The sequence below is a fragment of the Trichosurus vulpecula genome, chromosome 5 (assembly GCF_011100635.1).
Source record: "Trichosurus vulpecula isolate mTriVul1 chromosome 5, mTriVul1.pri, whole genome shotgun sequence".
NCBI lineage: Eukaryota > Metazoa > Chordata > Mammalia > Diprotodontia > Phalangeridae > Trichosurus > Trichosurus vulpecula.
Genome location: NC_050577.1, coordinates 60,668,302 through 60,689,340, shown reverse-complemented (window position 1 = coordinate 60,689,340; position 21,039 = coordinate 60,668,302). Strand labels below are relative to the sequence as shown.

The following is a 21,039-nucleotide window of genomic DNA, read 5'->3' as shown; positions in this document are numbered from 1 at the left end:
GGGAATTGCTGGACAAGTTGTGGTATATGATTTTGATGGAATACTATTGTGCTATAAGAAATGACAAGTAGGATGATTTCAGAAAAACCTGGAAAGACTTACATGAAATGATACAAACTGAAGTGAGCAGAACCAGTAATAGCAATACTCTGTGGTGATTAATTGTAAAGGACTTAGCAATCTCAGCAATACAATGATCCAAGACAGTTTTGAAGCACTTATGATGAAAAATGCTATTTCCAGAGAAAGAACTGATGGAGTTGCTGATTGAAGCATACTTTTTTTTAAGCTTTACTTTTCTTGTTTGTTTTTTTTTGTCTGTGTTTTCTTCTGCAACATGACTAATCTGGAATATGTTTTGCATGACTGCGCTTGTATATCCTATATCAAATCGCTTGCCTTCTTGACGAGGAGGAGCAGAGGTAGAACGAGAACTTGGGATTCATAATTTTAAAAGATGAATGTCAAAAATTGTTTTTACAGGTCATTGAGGGGGGGAAGTAAAATGCCAAATTTAAAAAATGTCGATGTTGTTGAGTTGTTTCAGTCATGTCTGACTCTCCATGACCCAATTTGGGGTTTTCTCGGCAAAGATACTGGAGTGCTTTGCTATTCTGTTCTCTAGCTCATTTGACAGATGAGGAAACTGAAGTAACAGGGTTAAGTGACTTGTTCAGGGTCTCACAGTTATTAGGTACTTGAGGCCAGATTTGAACTCAGGAAGATGAGTCTTCCTGATTCCAGGGCCTATCACTCTATTCACTGCACCATTTAGCTGCCCCCAAGTGGTGATAATATTTGTAGAATGAGACAGCAAGGTGGCATAGTGGGCAGTGCACTGGGCCTGGAGTCAGGAAGACTTGAGTTCAAATCCAACTTCAGACACTTACTAGTTGTATGATCCTGGGCAAGTCACTTAATCTCCATCAGCCTTGGTTTACTCAATTGGAAAATGGGAATCATATTACCTACCTCCCAGGGTTGTTGTAAGGATCAGATGAGATGATATTTGTAAAGTATTTAGCATAGTTCCTGGCACATAGTAGATGCTTAATAATAAAGACCTCTTCCCTTCACTAGTAAGTACCTCACAATATTATTATTAGGTTCAATTGATATAATGTCTATAAAATGATTTGCAAATGATAAAGCACTATCTAAATATCAGTTACTCTTAGGTGGGCATGTGTTTCATAAATAAATGTATCTGAAATAATATAGTGTAGCCTTGTTACAAATTAATTGTGCTCTATTATGTCTAATTATAAAATTGTATAAGGCATCTTACAGTATACTTAAATATTAATATTTCAATTTCACCTTTCATTTTTCAGCCACTACCCAAAGCAGTCCTTCACTACAGTGGCAGACACACCTGAAAACCTTCGGCTGAAGCAGCAAAGTGAATTACAAAGTCAGGTAATTTCTAAATGATTAATTTAGCATCCCTAATACTTGATGATATGAAAGCACCTGTTCAGAGATTTTGTTAATGGTATTGCTAGTGGGTTTTTATGGGGGGGGGGTTAGTGTCATTAATACTGTCATTCAAGCATGTAAGTATAGTTATAATTACAACAAATACTATACGATTTGGCACATTAATTATTTTGTATATAAAAAATGAACCAACGATGTAATAAAAATAAATGACCATATTAGCAATGACTATGCAGTAATAAAAACATGAAAATCAAAATGAAATAAAAGAAGGGAATGATTTTGCATCAATAATAAAATTAGTGTTTACTTGTTTGAGTGATTTCTCATTCAGTGACTTAAAAGCAATTTCTCAAGAATGAATGTTGATTTAATGAATTTTACTGCTGCTGTATTTGTACAAGGTGAGCAGGTGACTGCTGGCACTAATTTGGAAGATTTTCTCAATCCATAATAATTGAGGATGAATTGATTATGACATTTATTTTCAGAGATTTGGTTTTCTGTACTTGGTTCATAGTGGGTGCTTCTTTAAGCCTGTTTCATTTCAGTTAAGTTAATTGAAAAATTTTGTGTCACCCTCCAACCTTTTGAATATTTCTTGAGGCAAATGATCTCCCTCTCTTTTTGCTATAGGGATTTGCTATCAGACTTTACACAGATATAAATGTGTATTTTGTTCAGTTTTGGTTTTGGCCAAATGATTAGCCTGGAAGAAGGATGAAAAGCCGAGTTTGGACTAGAAAAGAAATCAGCCTCTCTGTATATCTTTAATACTAATTCTCCATCTTTGTCTTTAGTCTCATTTTATTCACGTTTTAATATGTAAGGATTAATTATGACCATGCAGAAAGATTGAGGTTTTAGATTTAGCGCCTAATCAAGTACTTTGGTTGGGAACCTTCCAAAAATAAGGCAATGTATTCTGGCCGAAGTGAATGTTTGGCATCTTTTATAGGCAAGGTCTCATTCCCTTTTAAAGAAATTTAATCTTATGGCTGTTTATTTTGGCTATCACAAACCCTTGTCCATCATTCTGCCAATAGGAACTAGGTGGAAAGGATCAGTGAACTGGGAGTCAGGGGACCTGATTACTAGCTTTGATTTTTTTAAAATGAATTTTTATTTCATCAAATGTCTCCCAACTACATGAAAATTTTTTAACATTTATTTTTAAAAATTCTGAGTTCCAAATTCTGTCCCTTCTTCCTGTCTTTTACCCCTCTCCTTGAGAAGGCAAGTAAGTTGATATTGATTATAGATGTGAAGTCTACACATTTCCATATTAGCCATGTTGCAAAAGCAAATGCAGGAAAAACCCAAAACAAACAAAAAAGAAAGTAAAGAAAAGTATGCCTTAATTTGCCTTCAGACTCCATCAGTTCTTTCTCTGGAGATGATAGCCTTCAGAATTGTCTTGATCAGAGTAGCTAAGTCTTTCACAGTTGATCCTCCTTGTAGTATTGCTGTTATTGTGTACAATGTTCTCCTGGGTGTGCTCATTTCCCTTAGAATCAGTTCATATAAGTATTTTTTGAAACTATTCTGCTTCTCATTTCTTAGATCACAGTAGTATTCTATTATAATCTTATACCAAAACTTATTCAGCTGGTCCTTACTTGATGGGCATCCCATCAATTTCCAGTTCTTTGCCATCACAAAAAGGCTGCTACAAATATTTTTGTAGAAATTGGTCCTTTTCCCTTTTCTTTGATCTCCTTGGGATACAGACCTAGTGGTGGTATTGCTGGGTCAAAGGGTATGCACAGTTTTATAGCCCTTTGGGTGTCATTCCAAATTGTTCTCTAGAATGGCTAGTTTACAACTCTACCAACAGTAAACTGGTGTTCCAATTTTCCTACATCCCTTTCAACATTTGTCATTTTTCCTTTTCTGTCATGTTAGCCAATCTGATAGGTATGAGGTGGTACCGCAGAGTTGTATGAATTTGCATTCTTCTAATCAATAGTGATTTAGAACATTTTTTTCATGTAACTATTAATAGCTTTGATTTTTCTTATGAAAACTGCCTGTTCATAGCCTTTGACCATTTGTCAATTGTGGAATGGCTCTTATTTTTATTACCTATATATTTGTTACGTACATATTTGAGTTACCTATGTATTTGAGAAATAAGGATTTTATTAGAGAAATTTGCTGTAAATTCTATCCTCCACTCAGTTTCCTATTTTGCTTCTACTTTTGGCTGCATTATTTTGTTTGTGCAAAAGCTTTTTAATTTCATGTAATCAATATTATGTATTTTACTTCCCATGATCCTATCTATTGTTTGGTCATAAACTCTTCCCTTATTTATATATCTGATGTACTACTCTCCTGATTTACTTATGCTATCATCCTTTGTGTTTAAATCATTTATCCATCTTGACCTTATCTTGGTATAATGTGTGAGATGTTGGTCTCTGCCAATTTCTGCCAAACTGTTTTCCAGTTTTCCCAGCAATTTTTGTCAAATGAAGAGTTCTTACTGAAGAAGCTTGGATGTTTGGGTTTACCCAACATTAGATTGCTGTGGTCTTTTATTACTGTATATCATGCCTTTAATCTATTCCACTGATCCACCACTCTACTTCTTAGCCAGTACCAGATTGTTTTGATGCTTTTTTTTAGAGTCTTATTTTTGAAAGTCATGTTTTCTATTCAGCTCTGGTCATTTTATCCAGAATGCTTGAAGGTCCTGTATTTCAAAAAGTGTCCATTTTTTTTCCCTTGAAGGATTATACTCTGTTTTGCTAGGGAGGTTATTCTTGGTTGCAATCCCAGTCCTTTTTCTTTCTCAACTATCATATTGCAAACCTACTTTTTAAATGTGGTAGCCATCAAATCATGTGTGATCCTAACTGTGGTTCCATGTTACTTGAATCATTTCTTCCTGGTTGTTTGAGATATTTTTTTTCTGTGACCTGGGAGCTCTGTAATTTGGCTATAATATTCCTGGAAGTTTTCATTTTGGGATCTCTTTCAGGTAGTAATTAGTGGATTCTTTTAATTTTTATTTTACTCCCTGGTTCTAGGATATTGGGTCAGTTTTTGTTCATAATTTCTTGAAATAAGATGTGTAATCATGGTTTTCAGGCAGTTCTATAATTCTTTAATTATCTTTTCTTGATCTGTTTCTCAGGTCTGTTGTTTTTCCAATGAAATATTTCACATTTTATTATATTTTTCACCTTTTTGCTTTATTATTTCTTGGTATCTCATGGAATCATTAGCTTTCACTTGCTCCTAATTTTTAAGGAATTATTTTCTTCTATGAACTTTTGTTGTTCTTTTTCCATTTGGCCAATTCTGCTTTTTGAGGAGTTATTTTCATCAATGAATTTTTGAGCCTCTTTTACCATTAGGCCAGTTCTTTTTCTTAAGGTTTTATTTCCTTCAGTACATTTGTGCCTTTTTAAAAATCAAACTGTTAATTGCCTTTATATAATTACTCTTGTTTCTTTACCTAATTTTAAGAAACTCTTCTAGAAATTGTTGTTGGACTTGTGTCCAATTCAAAGTTGTTTTTTTTTTCCTGGAGGTTCTGCTTGTAGATGTTTTGATTTCATTGGTTTCTTCTGAGTCTTTGTCTTGATCTTCCCCTGTCACCACACTAGCTTTTTTTAATGGTCAGGTTTTTGTTGTTGTTGTTGTTTGCTCATTTTCCACTCTGTTTCGTGATTTTGAACTCTGTGGTAATGTTGGGCTCTATTCCTGGTGTGTGTGTGTGTGTGGAGAGGTGGGGGGCAAGATACCGTCTCAAGCTTCAGAGTTTTTTGCACTCTTGTTGTCAGAGTTGGTAATGGGGATTTGGATGTTTCTGGTGTTTCAAAGGTGATGTGATCTTGGGAGAGGTGTGGTCACTGCTCTTGTGGTTTGCACTCCACTCCTTACCCTCATCCCTTGGGATTGCAATAGTCATGGTCCCTGATCCCTTGTGGCCACACTCCTTCTTGACCAAAAGTGCTCCTCTCAATCTTTGAACTATGACCCAGAAGTACATATAGGCAGTGGAGTTGCCACATAGCATCTAGTCCTACATTCAGTGCTAGGAAAGCGGTCCTCTGTAATGTCTTTCTGACCAGTTGCCAGTTCCCCTTACCACTTCTGGTTTGAGAACTCCTAAAGCTGCTGCTACTTCTGTTACCACCACCTAGTCTCACCACTGGTGTTTCATCCATTTTGGCTGTGGGCTAGTCTCTGCCCCTGTGTCACAGATTGTTCTTTCTAACCTCCAAAATTGTCTTGGGCTGGAATAATATTTCACTCTGATCATTTGTTGGCTCTGCCACTCCAGAATTTGATTTGAGCAGTTATTTCGAAGTTTTTTTAAGGCTAATCTTGGCTGAATGGTTTCTCTCATTTACCATCTTGGCCCTGGCCAAGAAGTGCCAATACATTTTTTTAAAAGAGAGAAAAATGGATAATTTTGAATACTTTAAATTGAAAAGATCTTGTACTAACAAAGCCAATGCAACCAAGATTAGAAGGGAAGCAGAAAGCTGGGAAACAATTTTTACAGCCAGTGTTTCTGATGAAGGCCTCATTTCTAAAATATATAGAGAACTGATTCAAATTTATAAGAATACAATTCATTCCCCAATTGACAAATAGTCAAAGGATATGAACAGGCAGTTTTCAGAGGAAGAAATTAAAGCTATCTATAGGCATATGAAAAAATATTCTTAATCACTATTGATTAGATAAATGCAAATGAAAACAACTCTGAGATATCACTTCACATCTGTCAGACTGGCTAACATGACAAAACAGGAAAATGATAAATATTGGAGAAGATGTGGAAAAATTAGAACACTGATGTTTTGTTGGTGGAGTTATGAACTGTTCCAACCATTCTGGACAGCAATTTGTAATTATTTCCAAAGGGCTATAAAACTGTACATACCCTTTGATCCAATAATACCACTTCTAGGTCTGTATCCCAAAGAGATTATAGAAGTGGGAAAAGGACACATGTATAAAAATATTTATAGCAGCTCTTTTTGTGGTGGCCAAGAATCGGAAATTGATGTGATGCCCATCCACTGGGGAATGGCTGAACAAGTTGTGGCATATTAATGTAATAGAATACTATTGCGCTATAAGAAATGATGAGCAGGTGGACTTCAGAAAAACCTGGAAAGACTTACATGAACTGATGCTGAGTGAATTGAGCATAACCAGGAGAACATTGTTCATAGTAATAGCAACACTGTGTGATAACTAACTTTGATAGACTTATATCTTCTCAGCAATGCAAGGATTTAAGATAATTCCAAAAGACTAATGATGGAAAATGCCATCCATATCCAGAAAAAGTACTGAATGCATATCGAAACATACTATTTGCGCTCTCTCTCTCTCTCTCTCTTTCTTCTTTCTTGTGGTTCCTCCCATTGGTCCTAATTCTTCTTTACAACATGATTAATGCAAAATATGTTTAAAATGAATGTATATGTAGAGCCTATATCAGATTGCATGACCTCTAGGGGAGGGGGAGGGGAAGGAGGGGGAGAAAATTTAGAATTCCAAATCTTATGGAAATGAATGTTGAAAACTAAAAATAAATAAATTTTTAAAAAATCAGAAAAAGAAAGAAAAAAAGATCAGTATAATTCATTGATACATTGAAAATGAATCTATAAATGTAATTAATGTCCTGCACCCTTGGATGTTCCACCTCTGCAAAGGAGTGGAAGGAGAGGTATCTTTTCCTATCTCCTCTTTAGAGTCATGTTTATTTTTTGTAATTTTGCAAGTTTTCTTTTGATTGTTTTGATATTTTCATTTACATTATTGTAGTCAGTGTCTATGTTGCCTTCTTGACTCAGCTTACTTTGCATCGTTTCATGTTAGTCTTTGTGTGTTTTTTTTTTTGGGGGGGGTGGTCATAGTTGTGTCTAATAACAGTAATATTTTATTTCATTCCTTTACTCTGATGTGCTCAGCCATCTCCCAATTTATGCCTAGTCTATGGTCATTTGTTTCCAGTTCCTAGCTACCAGAAAAAAGGGGTGTTATAAATATTTTAGGTATATGCAGACTTTCTCTGTATCAGTGACCTGCTTGGGATATATGCCTAATAGTAGAATCTTTGGGTAAAAGGATATGGACATTTTACTCATTTAATTTTCATAATTCCAGTTTGCTTTCTGGAATGGCTATACTACTTCACAGTCCCACAAACAATGCATTAGTGAGCTTATCTTTCTATAATCCTCCAACATCCCCAATTCCCATCTTTTATAATTTTTGCCAGTTTGCTGCATGTGAGGTAAAGCCTACCCTTTTTAAAATTTGAATTTCTCTTCTTATTAATGATTTAGAGCATTCTTTCATATGGTTGCTAGCAGTTTGCATTTCTTTTGAGAACTGTTTACATCCTTTGGTCTTATCTAGTGGGAAATAGAGTAAGTGGTCATAAGTCCAAGTAATCATCTTAATAGCTAGCATTTATATAGTTTACAAAGAGCTTCATAAAGATATCATTTTATCCTCATCATCACCTTTAGAGGGAGGTGTTATTATCCCTATTCAACAGATGAGGAAACTGAGGCACAGGGACATTAAGCAACTTATCTAGAGTCACCCAGATAGTAAATGTCTGAGATAAAATTTAAACTCGTCTTTCTGACTCCAGTCCTGCATCCACTCTATCACTTAGCTGCCTTGCTGTTCAATGAATCAATCCATACATATTTAACTTAAAAAAATCCTTTCAAGTTTTAAGATTCAAGAGGTCAAAGCTCTGGCTAATACTGCAGTCAGACAATATTTTAAAATGTCGCTGGGGCTCTTTGACTTGTTTCCTGCCATGGTTGCCATTTCTAGAGGCATATGTGAAGGTTTCATATTCTTCATCGAGTTTTCCTGCTTTTTCTATCATATCTGATGTGAACTTCTAAATATTAAGAACTCTATCTATCTGAATAGGTTAAGAGACATCTTCTGTTCTGCTAGCTAAATGCAAGGAACCTTTTAGGATAATCTTTCACTTTTCTTTTTTGGGGGCTTTACATTTGCCATTTTTTGATTTTTTTTCTTGTTTGTTGCCTATGGCGTCTGATCTTTTTCTTCAGTGAGTTTATGGCATGAGATTTCTTCTTATTTCTTTTTAAGATTTTTGTGTCAGCAAAAATAAGAGAATTTTTAAATGTTTTGTTTGTGGGAGCATATTCAGCACTCTGTGCTTTGAACAAAAGCCTGCCAGAGACAAATCCTTAGGTCACTGTTTCAATTGTGGCTTCCAAGAACTTCCACAATTTCTGAGCAGGTGGGTGGCCCGGTGGAGAGAATGCTGGGGCTGGAGTCAGGAATCTGGCCTCAGATATTTACTAGATGTGTGACCTTGGGTAAGGCACTTAGCTTCTGCCTGCCTCAGTTTGCTCAATGGTAAAATGAAGATAATAACACCTACCTTACAGGTAATTGTGAGGATCGAAAGGGATAACATTTGCAAACTACTTATAAGCACAGTGCCTGGCACTCAGTGGACACTTAAGAAATGCTTGTTTCTTTCTCCCCTCTTAATCACACTACTCTAGTTCTCAGCATCTCTATTTAAAAGAGAGGGGGAAAAAGGCAGAGTCTTATTGTACTTTAAGAAATCTCTTGGACACAAGCCATTTTCAACCTAGCATTCATAGTATTCCCAGACAAAGGCAATATTCCACAATTAAATAAAACAGAAGAGTTCAGGTGGAAGTTCCCTCAGTAGTCTATCAGGAGTGCAGCCTCTGGACCACATGTGGCCCTCTAGATCCTCAAATTCAACCCTTTGACTGAGTCAAAGTTTGGACTAGAGGACCACATGGGACCTGGAGGCTGCGGGTTCCTCACCCCGGTCTAGATTCCTTAATCAGAACAAAGTCACTTAAAATGCTGGTACATCCAGCATTTTAGTAATTGTTTTCCTAAACCACATAATCCAGTCTACGGTGGAGATGGGAGATAAGTAATGACTTTAATTAGATTAAAGTGTGTGTGTGTGGGGGGGGCCTCTAGGTTTGACTACCAAGTCAATCTATTTTCAGAAGTTTAGAGTCCCTTCTTAAACTGTTACCTGATTTCCTCTCCAAAAGTAGCAAGGCCTGCCGTTGGAATTATTTGAAAAGATTTCAGGGCAGAACATTGTTCAGGAATGGATAGTGCAACTAACCCTGGTAGACTTTGCTCTTCTCAGCAACACAAGGTGCAAAGACAACTCCAAAGGACTCATGATGGAGAATGCTATCTATATCCAGAGAAAGAACTATGGAATCTGAGTGCAGATTGAGGCACACTTTATGCTTGCCATTTTTTCCCCTTTTTTTTCTCTTTTGTTTTTGTTTTGGGGGTTTTTTTGGTTCTATTTCTTCTTTCTCATGATTCATTCCATTGGTCATAATTCTTCTTCATGACTTGACTAGTGTGTAACTAAGTTCAATGCGAAGTTATACGTAGAAGATATATTGGATTCCATGCCATCTTGGGTGGGGGGTGGGGCAAGAAAATCTGGAACTCAAAATTATGTAGAACTGAGTGTTGTAAACTAAAATAAAAAAATCTCAAAAAAAAAGGAATGGATATTTCAAGACTGATAAGGATTTCTCAGATTAGATGGAAGACCTCAGACAAAAATACTGTCTTGATATTATTTCTTAATATGCAAGCTAATAATGAAATGGGACTGTAAGAGTGGGGCTCAGAATTTTTCCACTCTTCATCCTTTGTTCAAATATTTTCCTTTATTATTAAAATATTGAATAGGTTTCAGAAGCAGAATATTAATCCACTTCACATTTATTTCAGGGATCTTAACAAGCTTTGCAGATGTTAGCTCATTAACCTTTGTAACTTTCCTTCACCTTCACAATTGCTGTAAAGTAGGAAAATCATGACTTTCCTTCTTTTACTAATGGAACAATTGATATCAGGCAGTTGAGTAGGATAGTGATGGTAGAGATGGAATATAACCAACATTTTTCGATTTTGCTCAGTCATGGCCAGGATTTCTTGATAGCTAGTTTTCATCAAAGTAAGTTGGTATCCTGAGAATGGGGGGGGGAGAGAGAGAGAGAGAGAGAGAGAGAGGAGAGAGAGAGAGAGAGAGAGAGAGACAGAGAGAGAATTCCCTCCCTCCCCTCACTCTCTTGCACAGATATGATTCACTTCCATTTGTTTCAAACAGGATTGACCCTATATAAAACAATATTTGGAAGTTTATCTTCATTGCCTTCCAGCCTCCCTTTTCAGAACCCTTTGTCACTTCCCTAGATTTCCAGTCCCTCTCTTCTGGAGTTTCTTTTTTTTTTCCTTCCTCTCTCCCTCCCTTCCTTCCTTCCTTCCTTCCTTCCTTCCTTCCTTCCTTCCTTCCTTCCTTCCTTCCTTCCTTCCTTCCTGACAAAAAGACACCATTTACTTACATAGAATTGGGGGAATGGGATGGGGATGAGACTCCTGTTCTCTACTGTCATGGTATCCAACCCCAGCTCAGAAAATGACTTCATCACCATCTTCTCCTTTGCTGGCAGAGAGGACAAAAGGAAGTACTTGGGGGGAATGAACACACAAGTAAGAAAGGCATAGGCTCAGGATGCAGAGGCTGAGAGCCCTCATCTCTTTTCTGTCCTATGATCTCAAAGCACTTAACATTATTCAAAGTTGGGGTGGTTATGTATATATGTACATATGTATATGTGTGGTGGGGCATGAGGGGATGGTTGGATGATATCTCCTCCCTTTTCCAAAGAGGCATGGTCATCCTTATTTGGCATCAAGACATCTGCATATCAGCTACTCCCACCCCCCATCCCCCAACTGTAACCCCTCCCAATTCCTTTGAAACTAGAATATGCTATCCTTTCCTCCTGAAACATCCCTGAGGGTCAGAGAAGAAATCCAAGCCCTTTCTGGGACAAATCCTAGTTCCCAGGAGAGGGCCAAAGGCACTGTTCACTCCAGATCTAGACAAGCCCCTGGTGGTCTTGAGTACATGGAGAATGTGTGTCTCTTGCCTTAGAAAGAACCTGTTGGCAGCTTTGTGGAGGATAGTTTGGAAGGGAGGGGGAGGTTTGAGTCAACAAGATATATTAGGAACTAGTATAAAAGTCTAGGCGAAGAATGATGGAGGCCTTACCCTCCAGGGCAGTATCTGTGGGAGAGACAGGTATTGTGGAGATGGAAATGACAAAATTGGCAAGTGATTGCATGAGGTCAGGTGGTGTGAAGATAGTGCCGATTTGTGATTCTGGGAGTACTGTGGACGATAACAGAGAAATTTTCAAGAGGGGTGGAAAGACAGCGAGTTCTGTTTTTGGACAGAACTTTGCATTTGAGATTGCTATGGGCCATCCAGTTTGAAATATCTGAAAAAGCAGTTGGTGACATGGGACTAGAGTTGGAGAGAGATTTTGGGGCTGATTATGCATGTCTAGAAATCATCTGTATAAGGATGGTAATTAAACTCGCTGGAGCCAGGCATAGAGAGAAAAGTGGAGAGTACTTAGGAGAGCTCCAAGTGTTCTGCTGTCCTTAATGTAGTTGGGAGCTGCTGCTAATGTTCTGTATCCCCTTTATGCTTGCTGTACATCTCTCTAGTGGCTTGTGGATGACCTACAATTTTGATTCTTCAGGGAGTGTAGTATTTTCTATGGTTTGTAGCCATATATTAACCAATCTGGGAGAATATTGCTGTTGTAAAGAAGCTTTCAGGAGGAAGCTTGGGGTTATAAAAAGTGTTGTGCCTTTCTCCAAAGCAACATAGCCTACTTTGGTTACAGTCGCTAAAATCTAGCTGCAATTCTGTAAATAAAAATTGTTTCTTAAATAGTAATGTTTGAATGTAGGCACATTCCCAATATTGCTTATAACATGTGGGAAGTTAAATATACCTATGTGTGTTTAATGTAACTCAAGCCTTGGTGGCAAACTCTAGAATAAGTAAAGCAAGAATAAATTTGTAAAAAGGGTTTAAATTGTCAGCCCCCAAAAAGTAAACTGTAAGTAATTTGAAGGCTTACATATCTTTCCTCTCTTTCTACTTCACATTGAAGATAAAGAGGAACAAGATCTTTGCAAAAAAAAGAGAAAAAAATCTGTAATAAACTCTCGATGGGATGTTTGTCTAGCCTACCCCAATTAGAAATGAAATTCTTGTAAAGGAAATCATAATTTAGTGTTTTCTGCCAGTTCAAGTAACAGTCCTGCCTGCTTCTTCATTGACGGTTAAATAAATACATATATTCTATCAGGCAGTTAGGTGGTACAGTAGATAGACCTCCAGGCCTGGATTTAAGGAGACTCATTTTCCGGAGTTCAAATCTGGCCTCAGACACGTACTAGCTGTGTGACCTTGGGCAAGTCACTTAAACCTTTGTTTCTTCATTTGTAAAATTGCCAAGAAAATCCCACCCAAATGGGGTCACAGAGAGTTAGACAAGGCTAAAAATGACTAAACAACAAAAACAAAATAAGTCCTATGCATCCTTCCATTTACACTGTATAGGTCTTTTATGTACAAAACTATTTTAATATAGTCTCCTTTATTAGAATGTGAGTTCCTTGAGGTCAGGGACCATATTTTTTTTTTTTTTTTACATCCCCAGGATTTAACTGAGTGTCTGTTGTTTTTTTCAGTCATTTTCAGTTGTCTGACTCTTCCTGACCCCATTTGGGGTTTTCTTGGCAAAGATACTAGACTAGTTTGCCATTACCTTCTCCAGCTCATTTATCAAATGAAGAAACTGAGGCAAACAAGGTTAAGTGACTTGCCCAGGGTCACACAGCTAATGTCTTAGGCCAGATTTGAACTCAGGAAGATGAGTTCCTGACTCCAGGCCAGACACTCTGTCCATTGGGCCACCTAGCTGCCTCAAAGATGGTATCACTTTCTCCCTTATGCAGTTCTTAGGGTTGCTTGTTCATGTTCAAGGCAAGAGTATCTTTCTAAATAGATAGGCACAGATTAATTTTTAAATTCTATTTCTCATTGACTATTTGGGGTTTGTAGTATTTCTGTTGAACAGTAGGAAAGCTTCAATTAGCCAAGTTCCTGCCCATTTAAGTTATATTATGCAGCTTATGAAACATCTACCTTCCTCCCGTCTTCATTTCCCCCCTTCATATAAAGCTTCTTAAGCAAAATCTTTTGAGTTAGGATTCTGCAGGAGCTACTTCATAAACTCAAGATACTGAATCTTGACAGGCAGTATTTCTTTACATTTCTGCCTCATTTTTGTGGTTTTGTTTTCCTTTTCTTCCTTCCTTCCTTCCTTCCTCCCTTTCTCTCTTCCTTTCTTTCTTGTTATGAGTAACCAGTGAATCAATCAATAAGCATTTATAAAGTGCCTACCATGTGCCAGGAACTATGCTAAGAACTGGGAATATAAAAAGAAGCCAAAAACAGTCCCTGCCCTTAAGAAGTTAACAATCTGAAGCTTTTCCCCTGATCTACTCTCTCTGAAATGCAATTTTTCATTCTTACGTGTTCTTTCTAGCAGCAGTATTTTCTTCTTTTTGCAGATGCCTACAAGCTTGAGCTGTCAACTAAGGTGATTCAGTGGACTCCTTTAGTTGCTCAAAGCTAGAGTTCTGTGGGTATGTGCAATGCCATGTCTGTCTCTCTTCCCTTTCATATGTAGAGCTAACTTAATTCAATCACATTTCATGAAATTAATGAGTGAGGTGCCCAGATAACTTTCTCTTCACAATACATCTTCTGAAAGGAGGTACAATCTTCTGAAAGTGTAAGTAAAGTGTCGCCCCATGGGGGCACTGGGCAGTATAGGTCAGTTTTCTCTATGGCATGGGATTCAGACAAAACCCCCCAAACCCTTTGAATGTGAGTCAAACTAGAGCCTAAGCCTACTGTCCCTCATTAGTGTACAATAATCTTTCATCTCCTGTAAAGTACCTTTATTTTATTTTGCCTGAAATAATCTGGCCCGATTTTCATCTCCCTTTGCCCTTGGACTTGAGTCAGAGCTTCCATGAAAATCAAAAGGGGCTCCATGCAAAGAATACTTATGCCAGAGCATCACCGAGGATGAAAACTGAGCCTATAAACTTGGTGGTAGGATGACAATTATATCAGTGTCTTGTGGTTCGTGGAGCACCATATAACAACTTACTCCTCAGAATCTTGGGCCTTTGTTCTAAAATGAGGGTTGACCTTTCAAAAAAAATGTCTATTGAATTTTCATGTAAGGTATAGTTTTTCTGGAGGAGTTTGGTTATAATTCTTTAATCCTGTGGGCTAGCTTTTTATCCTCGGTAAATGAATAGAGCAAGGCAAGTACTAGGTAGCAAAAATGAGAGGACTGTGTATTAGGAAGTATTCAATCCGTGATGCAATCAGTGTTAGGAAAGCCAGAGTTTCAATTGTATTTCAGATATTTATGAAATGTTGAAAAAACTTTTTGCAAATCTGTAATCCAACTTTTGCATGATATGATTTATCCATGGCATTTGGATACTTTTGCAAAACTCCGTATTTTTATGAGGACAAATTATTTATTAATATATTCAATAATATTATATGTTAATGATATATGATATTGTTACATACTAAGCAACAGTTAAGATTTGATAGGGTTTCAGCTTTAGTAGCTTAAATCTGCATCAAGACTTTTTGGAATACGCTGTGTATTCAAATGTGCATTTGTTAAGTAACTCTAATATGCCAGATTCTATGCCTAGCTGCTAGGATTACAAAAACAAGAATAAAACAATCCTTTCTCTCAGGAAACTTAAATTCTACTGGAGGAATGCAGCATGTACACAGATAAGAAAATAAGTAAAGTATCTGTTGAATAAGATGATGTGATGTCAAGATGTAGAAAGCACTGATGAGGAGAAGGGAAGACCTACTCTAGGAGGTGGTATTTGGGCTGTGCTTTGAATAAACTGGAAAGGAAGAGCACTCATTAGACACTTACTACATGCCAAGCACTGGAGATGTGAATAGAACACTGGAACAGTCCTTGCTGTAAAAGAACTCATGTTTTAATTAGGGAAGACAACTCTTAAAAAAGGATTCAGTTTCAGACAGATAAAAAGCTCAGATGATCCTTAGGACTTGGCAGGCAAAGCATCAGAGAAGACAATCAGGTGCCTTGGATGGTGGGGAGAAATGGCCAGAGAGATGGTCCCAGACCAGTGACTGTTGGGAAGAAGGTAGCGTGCTGGGTTACTTCTGGTAGAGGTATGGATGTAGATGGTTAGCATTCCACCAAGATGGGGTGTCCATTGCCTGGTGCGGAGTGGGCAGTAGGATTTGGACTGGAGGCAAGGAAGGTCTTTAGCTCCCAGTGATAGATATTGGTGTTTATTCACTTTCAGCTGTATGTTGGCAGAGGAAAGTGGAAGATTCCAAGAAGCAGAGGTGAAGATTTATATTAGCCCAGGAGCATGGGATACAGCCTGTGCAGACACACACACACACACACACACACACACACACACACACACACACGTATATATACGTATATATGGTTGTTGGAGTATCAGGTGAAGGGAATAGCTCAAAGGTTAGTTTGCTCTGGAGAATACATGAAAGGGAGTATTATGAAATAGATTGGAAGGGTAAATGGGAATCAGCTTATGAGTGCTTTAAATGCAGGTGGAAGATTTTGTATTTTGATTGGGTGGAAATAGAGAGCCACTAAAAATTTCTTAGTCGGAGAGTGTCACCATCAAGTCTGTGGTTTAGAACTCTAAATTTGGCAGTAGTGTGGAGGTTGAATAGGAGAAAGTAAGGGGACCAATGAGAATGTTATTACAGTAGTAATATGATACCCAAGTTGTAAACTTGGATGTCTGGGAAAATAATGGTGTATTTCTTAGTAATAAAAAAGCTAGGAAGAATTGGGGACTTTGGGTGGTGGTGGAATAGCTTCAGTTTTGGACATACTGAGTTTGAGATGTCTGCAAGACATCTAGCTTGAGATATCCACCAAACAGTTGTCCCATAGGAAGGGGAGGTACACTTACTTTTTTGGGGAGGGGTGGGGGAGAGATACAAAGATGGCCTTGTCAGAAAAGACTGTTCAAGTGCTACCTTTGATACATCCTGCCTTTGTGACTATGTGCAAGATATAACACCTCTCCATTCCACAAAAAAACCCAACACTCTGAGATGATTAATTGCAGAGCAGTCACCAATTTGTGTTGATAGTTTCCTCACTGAGGAAAATTAAATTGTAGATCTAGACAATAAAAGGCAAAAAAATCACCCATCTCCCCAAAACCCAAGACTTGCTAATTTTGTCATCATCAAAAACTTAAATGTTTGTTTGTATTGAGGGTCTTCCCTCTTATTCCTTTATATTGCTTTGTTGACCTTAATCCTTGAATTTTCTGAGGCAATTAAGTGGAAGAGTGGATATGATAGACTGTTGGACTTGGAATCAGAAAAATCTGAGTTTGAATCTACCACTGGGGCATAAAGTCACCTCTGGGGCATCTGAGACACTAGCTGTCTATTTCCTGGGCAAATCACTTAGGTTCTCAGACTCAGTTTGCTCAGCTGCAAAATGCAGATAATTAACAAATATTAATAATAATACCTACCTTACAGAGTTGTTATAAAGATCATATGAGAAAATATGTGGAAAGCACTTTGAAAAGCATAGAGTGCTGCATAAATGCTGTGTGTTATTACTTGTCTTTTGGGCCACAACAAATTGGAATTGTATCTTTTTGGGGGAAGAATGAGAGCCACTATGGCCTTAAAAGTGGGACTGAGGAAGAAGGGTAGGTACTATCAGAGAAGGAAAAGCTGCCAAATGAGCATTAAATAAAAAGGAAAAAGAAAAAAAAAACTTCTGTTTGAGATAAGGAACTGTCTGGCATATATTCATTGTTTGTTGGTTATTTTTCCCTAGTGCTTGAACCCCTTTTCCAAAGCTGTTATGGAAAAAAACCACTGATATTCTACCTTGTGGAAATGGTTCAAAGTTTAACGATTCCTCATAACTGCTGCTTTGTAGGACTGATTGATGCCTGGAAGGTGTGATAATTTGAATCAGGTGCTGCTATGGAAGCAGAAAGATTACCTTGATTGGCTTTTAAAAGAGGGTGATACAAGAAAATAGGCAAGGGGAGAGAGGAAAATTATCTTCAACCTTGAAATGTCTTTGTTTTGTGTTCCACATAAAATGAATATAGATAAAAATAGGGAATGCTTTAAGTAAAATTTAAAATATGAAGAGACTTGGCTCATTAAGCATTCTTTTTATGGTTCTATTGGGCTGAAACATCTTTGGGTGCCTTTCTTTTCATGAGTTAATGATATTTTATGTTTTGGGGAGACTTCATAAACAGAAAATTTTTGAGAAGATGGTGTTATGGTTAGTCCATATGTATAACTTCGGCCTGAATGAAAATAGAAGAATGTGAACCAGATAATTGAATAGCAAAAACTCTGAAAAATATAGTTGAAAATCTGTTGCTCATGATAAGAATGTCTTGGAAGAAATCATCTGAACATATACATGTATTTATTCATATATGAGGCTGCTGCTTATTAGTTTTACTCTATTTTTCAACTCAAGGGATAATAGAAATTGTAGTGTGATCTATGATGTTTTCCTGTGCATTTTTCTTTATACTGTCTCAGATTTGTCTTCACAATACAATGCAGTAAAGAATTGAAACAATTTCCTTGATAATTGGGGCCATATGCTATAGATTTATGTATGAAATGGCCATGTAATTGAGACAACATTGTGGCATTAGTTATCTGGAAATCTGTTTAAAATTTCCATTCCAATGTGTACAAGTGTAAATGCTATCATCATATCTTCAACAACCTTGTGCTATTCTCACCTGACTTTCCGTTATCTCCAGAGCCTTTCCTGGTCAAATCCTACTAATTAACAACCCCTATCTGTGAAGTCTTTCAAAATGAAGAGTTCTTGAATGGGATCCATGAGTTTATTTTAAACAGTATTTTGATAACTGTATTTTAATATAAGTGATTTCCTTTATGTCCTGTGTATTTTATATCATGCATTTAAAAACATTATTCTGGGGAAAGGTCCATAGATTTCACCAGGTGACCAAAGGGATATAAGATACAGAAAAGATGAAGACCCTTGTAGATGTATGTGAAAGTCCATGGTACCAGTCACTATCAACAAAATCCTTGGGACCAGTCTCCAAAAAAGTCCTATTCTGATGTTCCATCCTGGTGTGATGCTGACCCTGCCTTATTGAAGGCTGCCCCAGTGGTGTATAAGCTGTGACCACTCTCTACCAAGCTGTAAAGGCTTTTGGTAGTGTCCCATTGATCTCAGAACAAGTCTAGCTAAAGACAGTAAGACTAAGTATCTTGATTCACCATTACACAATGATTCATTTGGTGGAAATACATAAAACAAAGAGACATTTAGTTAGAGCATGGAACAGGGTGGTGAGCATTGTGATGTAATGGAAGAGATAAATCTTAAGAGTTATTTCAGAGAAATAATTGTCAGATTTTAGTGACTTGTGTGACATGTAAAAAGAAAAAAGAAGTCATGCATAATGAAAGGAAGGTTCTCTGAGGTGTTAAATACCTGACTCAGTCTATCAGAAGCCTAAGAGATTTTAAACTGGATCTTTATGTCAAAAATAGCCCTGATGTAAAAAGCAAAATGCTGTGGTTTTAGGTTTCTTATTCATTTAAATAATTCAGTAGATTATTTTAATCAAATATCCTTTGCATCAGAGTACGAAAATATGAGGTCAATAATAATAAAATTCACTGTGTAGAGGATTGTGCCAGGTGAATGGAAGTGATCATGATGTCAAGTTTAGATAAGACTGTTCTCTGGCAATGATGGAATGCCTACTTGCCCTCAAGAAGCATGAGGGGGACAAAACACACTAAAACATGTTAAATGCATTAGTCATTTAACAAAAAATACTATGTGTGGTCCAAGGGGGTGCAAGTCTTTACCAATTAGGAAGAATCAGGAAGGCTTTATGGAAGGACCTTAAAAGCTGAGTAGGAATTCGCTAGGAAAAGAGGGCATTTCATAAATAGGGAACAGCTTGGGTACCAGGTATGTCGAGGCAGAGAGTTGTCAAATTTAGTTAGAGTGTAGAATGTGTGAAGTGATAAATATGAGATAAATGCTAGGTTATTACAGAAGTCCTCCAATACCATTGTCAATTTTATTCAGTAGGCAATAGGGAGCCATTGCATGATTTTTTTTGAGGAGAGGAGCGATATGCCTAGTTCTATATGTAAAAAGATTAATCTGGCACTGGTGTGAAGTAGAGATTGGAGTTTGTGCGGTGGGAGGAAAAGTGAATGTGGGAAGAACTGAACTTTGGAATAGGCCAATTATACAGAAACGAGGGTGATAGTAGGAGAAATTGAGATGAGAAGATTGAAGCTGGAAAAGGTCATGGAGGAGAAATAGACAGGAGCTGGCAGCTGACTGGGTACGAAGGGAGGTAAGTCAGAGACAATCTCAAGATTACAGACATAGCAAATATATACTTCAGAGGGCCATTGTCAGATCAGGAGGGGGAAATGTTTTAGAGGAAAAGACCTATAGAAACCAGTTTTTAGGGATATTGAATTTGAGGTGCTGGTGGCATAAACTAATTGAAAAGATCCTATGGGAGTTGGGGAAATGGTGTGGTGCATAGCATGGTAGAGTGGAAGGAATATTGAGCTTGGAAGCATGAAGACCTTGGTTCAAATGCTAATTCAAAAATGGGGATGCTTTGTGACTATGACATTTCACCTCTGAGGCTTATTGTCCCATCTGTGAAATGAGGATAAATAATACTCAGGGGGGCATTACCTACCTTTCAGAGTTGTGACGATCACATAGGACAAAGTATGTAAAGGACTTCATACATTTTAAAATGTCAAATAAATGTGACATTTCCCTTCTATTTCTTCCCTACACATTGGTAGCAGAGTTAATGAGATATCTAATGAGAGAACAGAGAAAAGGTTTTGAGCCTCTCATCAGTACTACCTATATTAATGAGTCAAGATTGGAGGAAGCAAGACAATAGCCAGAGAAGTAGTGGATGGAGAGTTTGGAGGAGAACCAGGATAGTGTATCTCTGAAGCCAAGGAGATTATCCATTATTGGGAGTTTCCCAGCTGTATCTTGGAGGATGAAGGCCGAGTAGAAAGTAGGTGGTGATAGTGGAGCAGGAGTGACATGAGGCAGAAAAGAAGCATCGGCAAGGAGGACAGTTGGAAAGTAATAAGTAGAATTTATTGTATACTCTAAAAAGTAAGTAGTATGAAGCGGAGAGTCACAGTCTCACATGGAATTAATTTTTTTGGTATTCTATATGCATACTCTTTATTGGTATTTAAGCTCAGAATAAAAATAAAATAAAAAAAAGTAGTAGCTATAAAATGAAGGCACTGAGAATAGGCACCTGCCAGTTATTTCAATTGATTGTCCATATTATTTAATATTATCCCTATTTCAAATTCTAGATATGTTTTTTCCACATGTAGGAATTGCTTTTCAGTACCAAAAGGATATCTCTCCCATTTACGATTTGTTTTTAATCTTGGAAAAATAATCTTTACTTTTCAACTTGGGTATTTGAAAAGTTCTGATGGTTTTTTCTTCTTTAAGAAAAGACTTAAAAATT

General features: G+C 37.2%; 1 protein-coding gene across 1 annotated transcript in view; it reads left to right on the top strand.

The window, feature by feature from the left end:
- LOC118850885 (LIM zinc-binding domain-containing Nebulette-like) overlaps positions 1-21,039 on the top strand; it is a 255,565-nt gene that overhangs the window by 186,831 nt on the left and 47,695 nt on the right. The window contains exon 3 of the mRNA XM_036760521.1: positions 1,335-1,419. Within this exon, the coding sequence (XP_036616416.1) occupies positions 1,335-1,419 (85 nt within the window). The remainder of the gene's footprint in view (positions 1-1,334; positions 1,420-21,039) is intronic.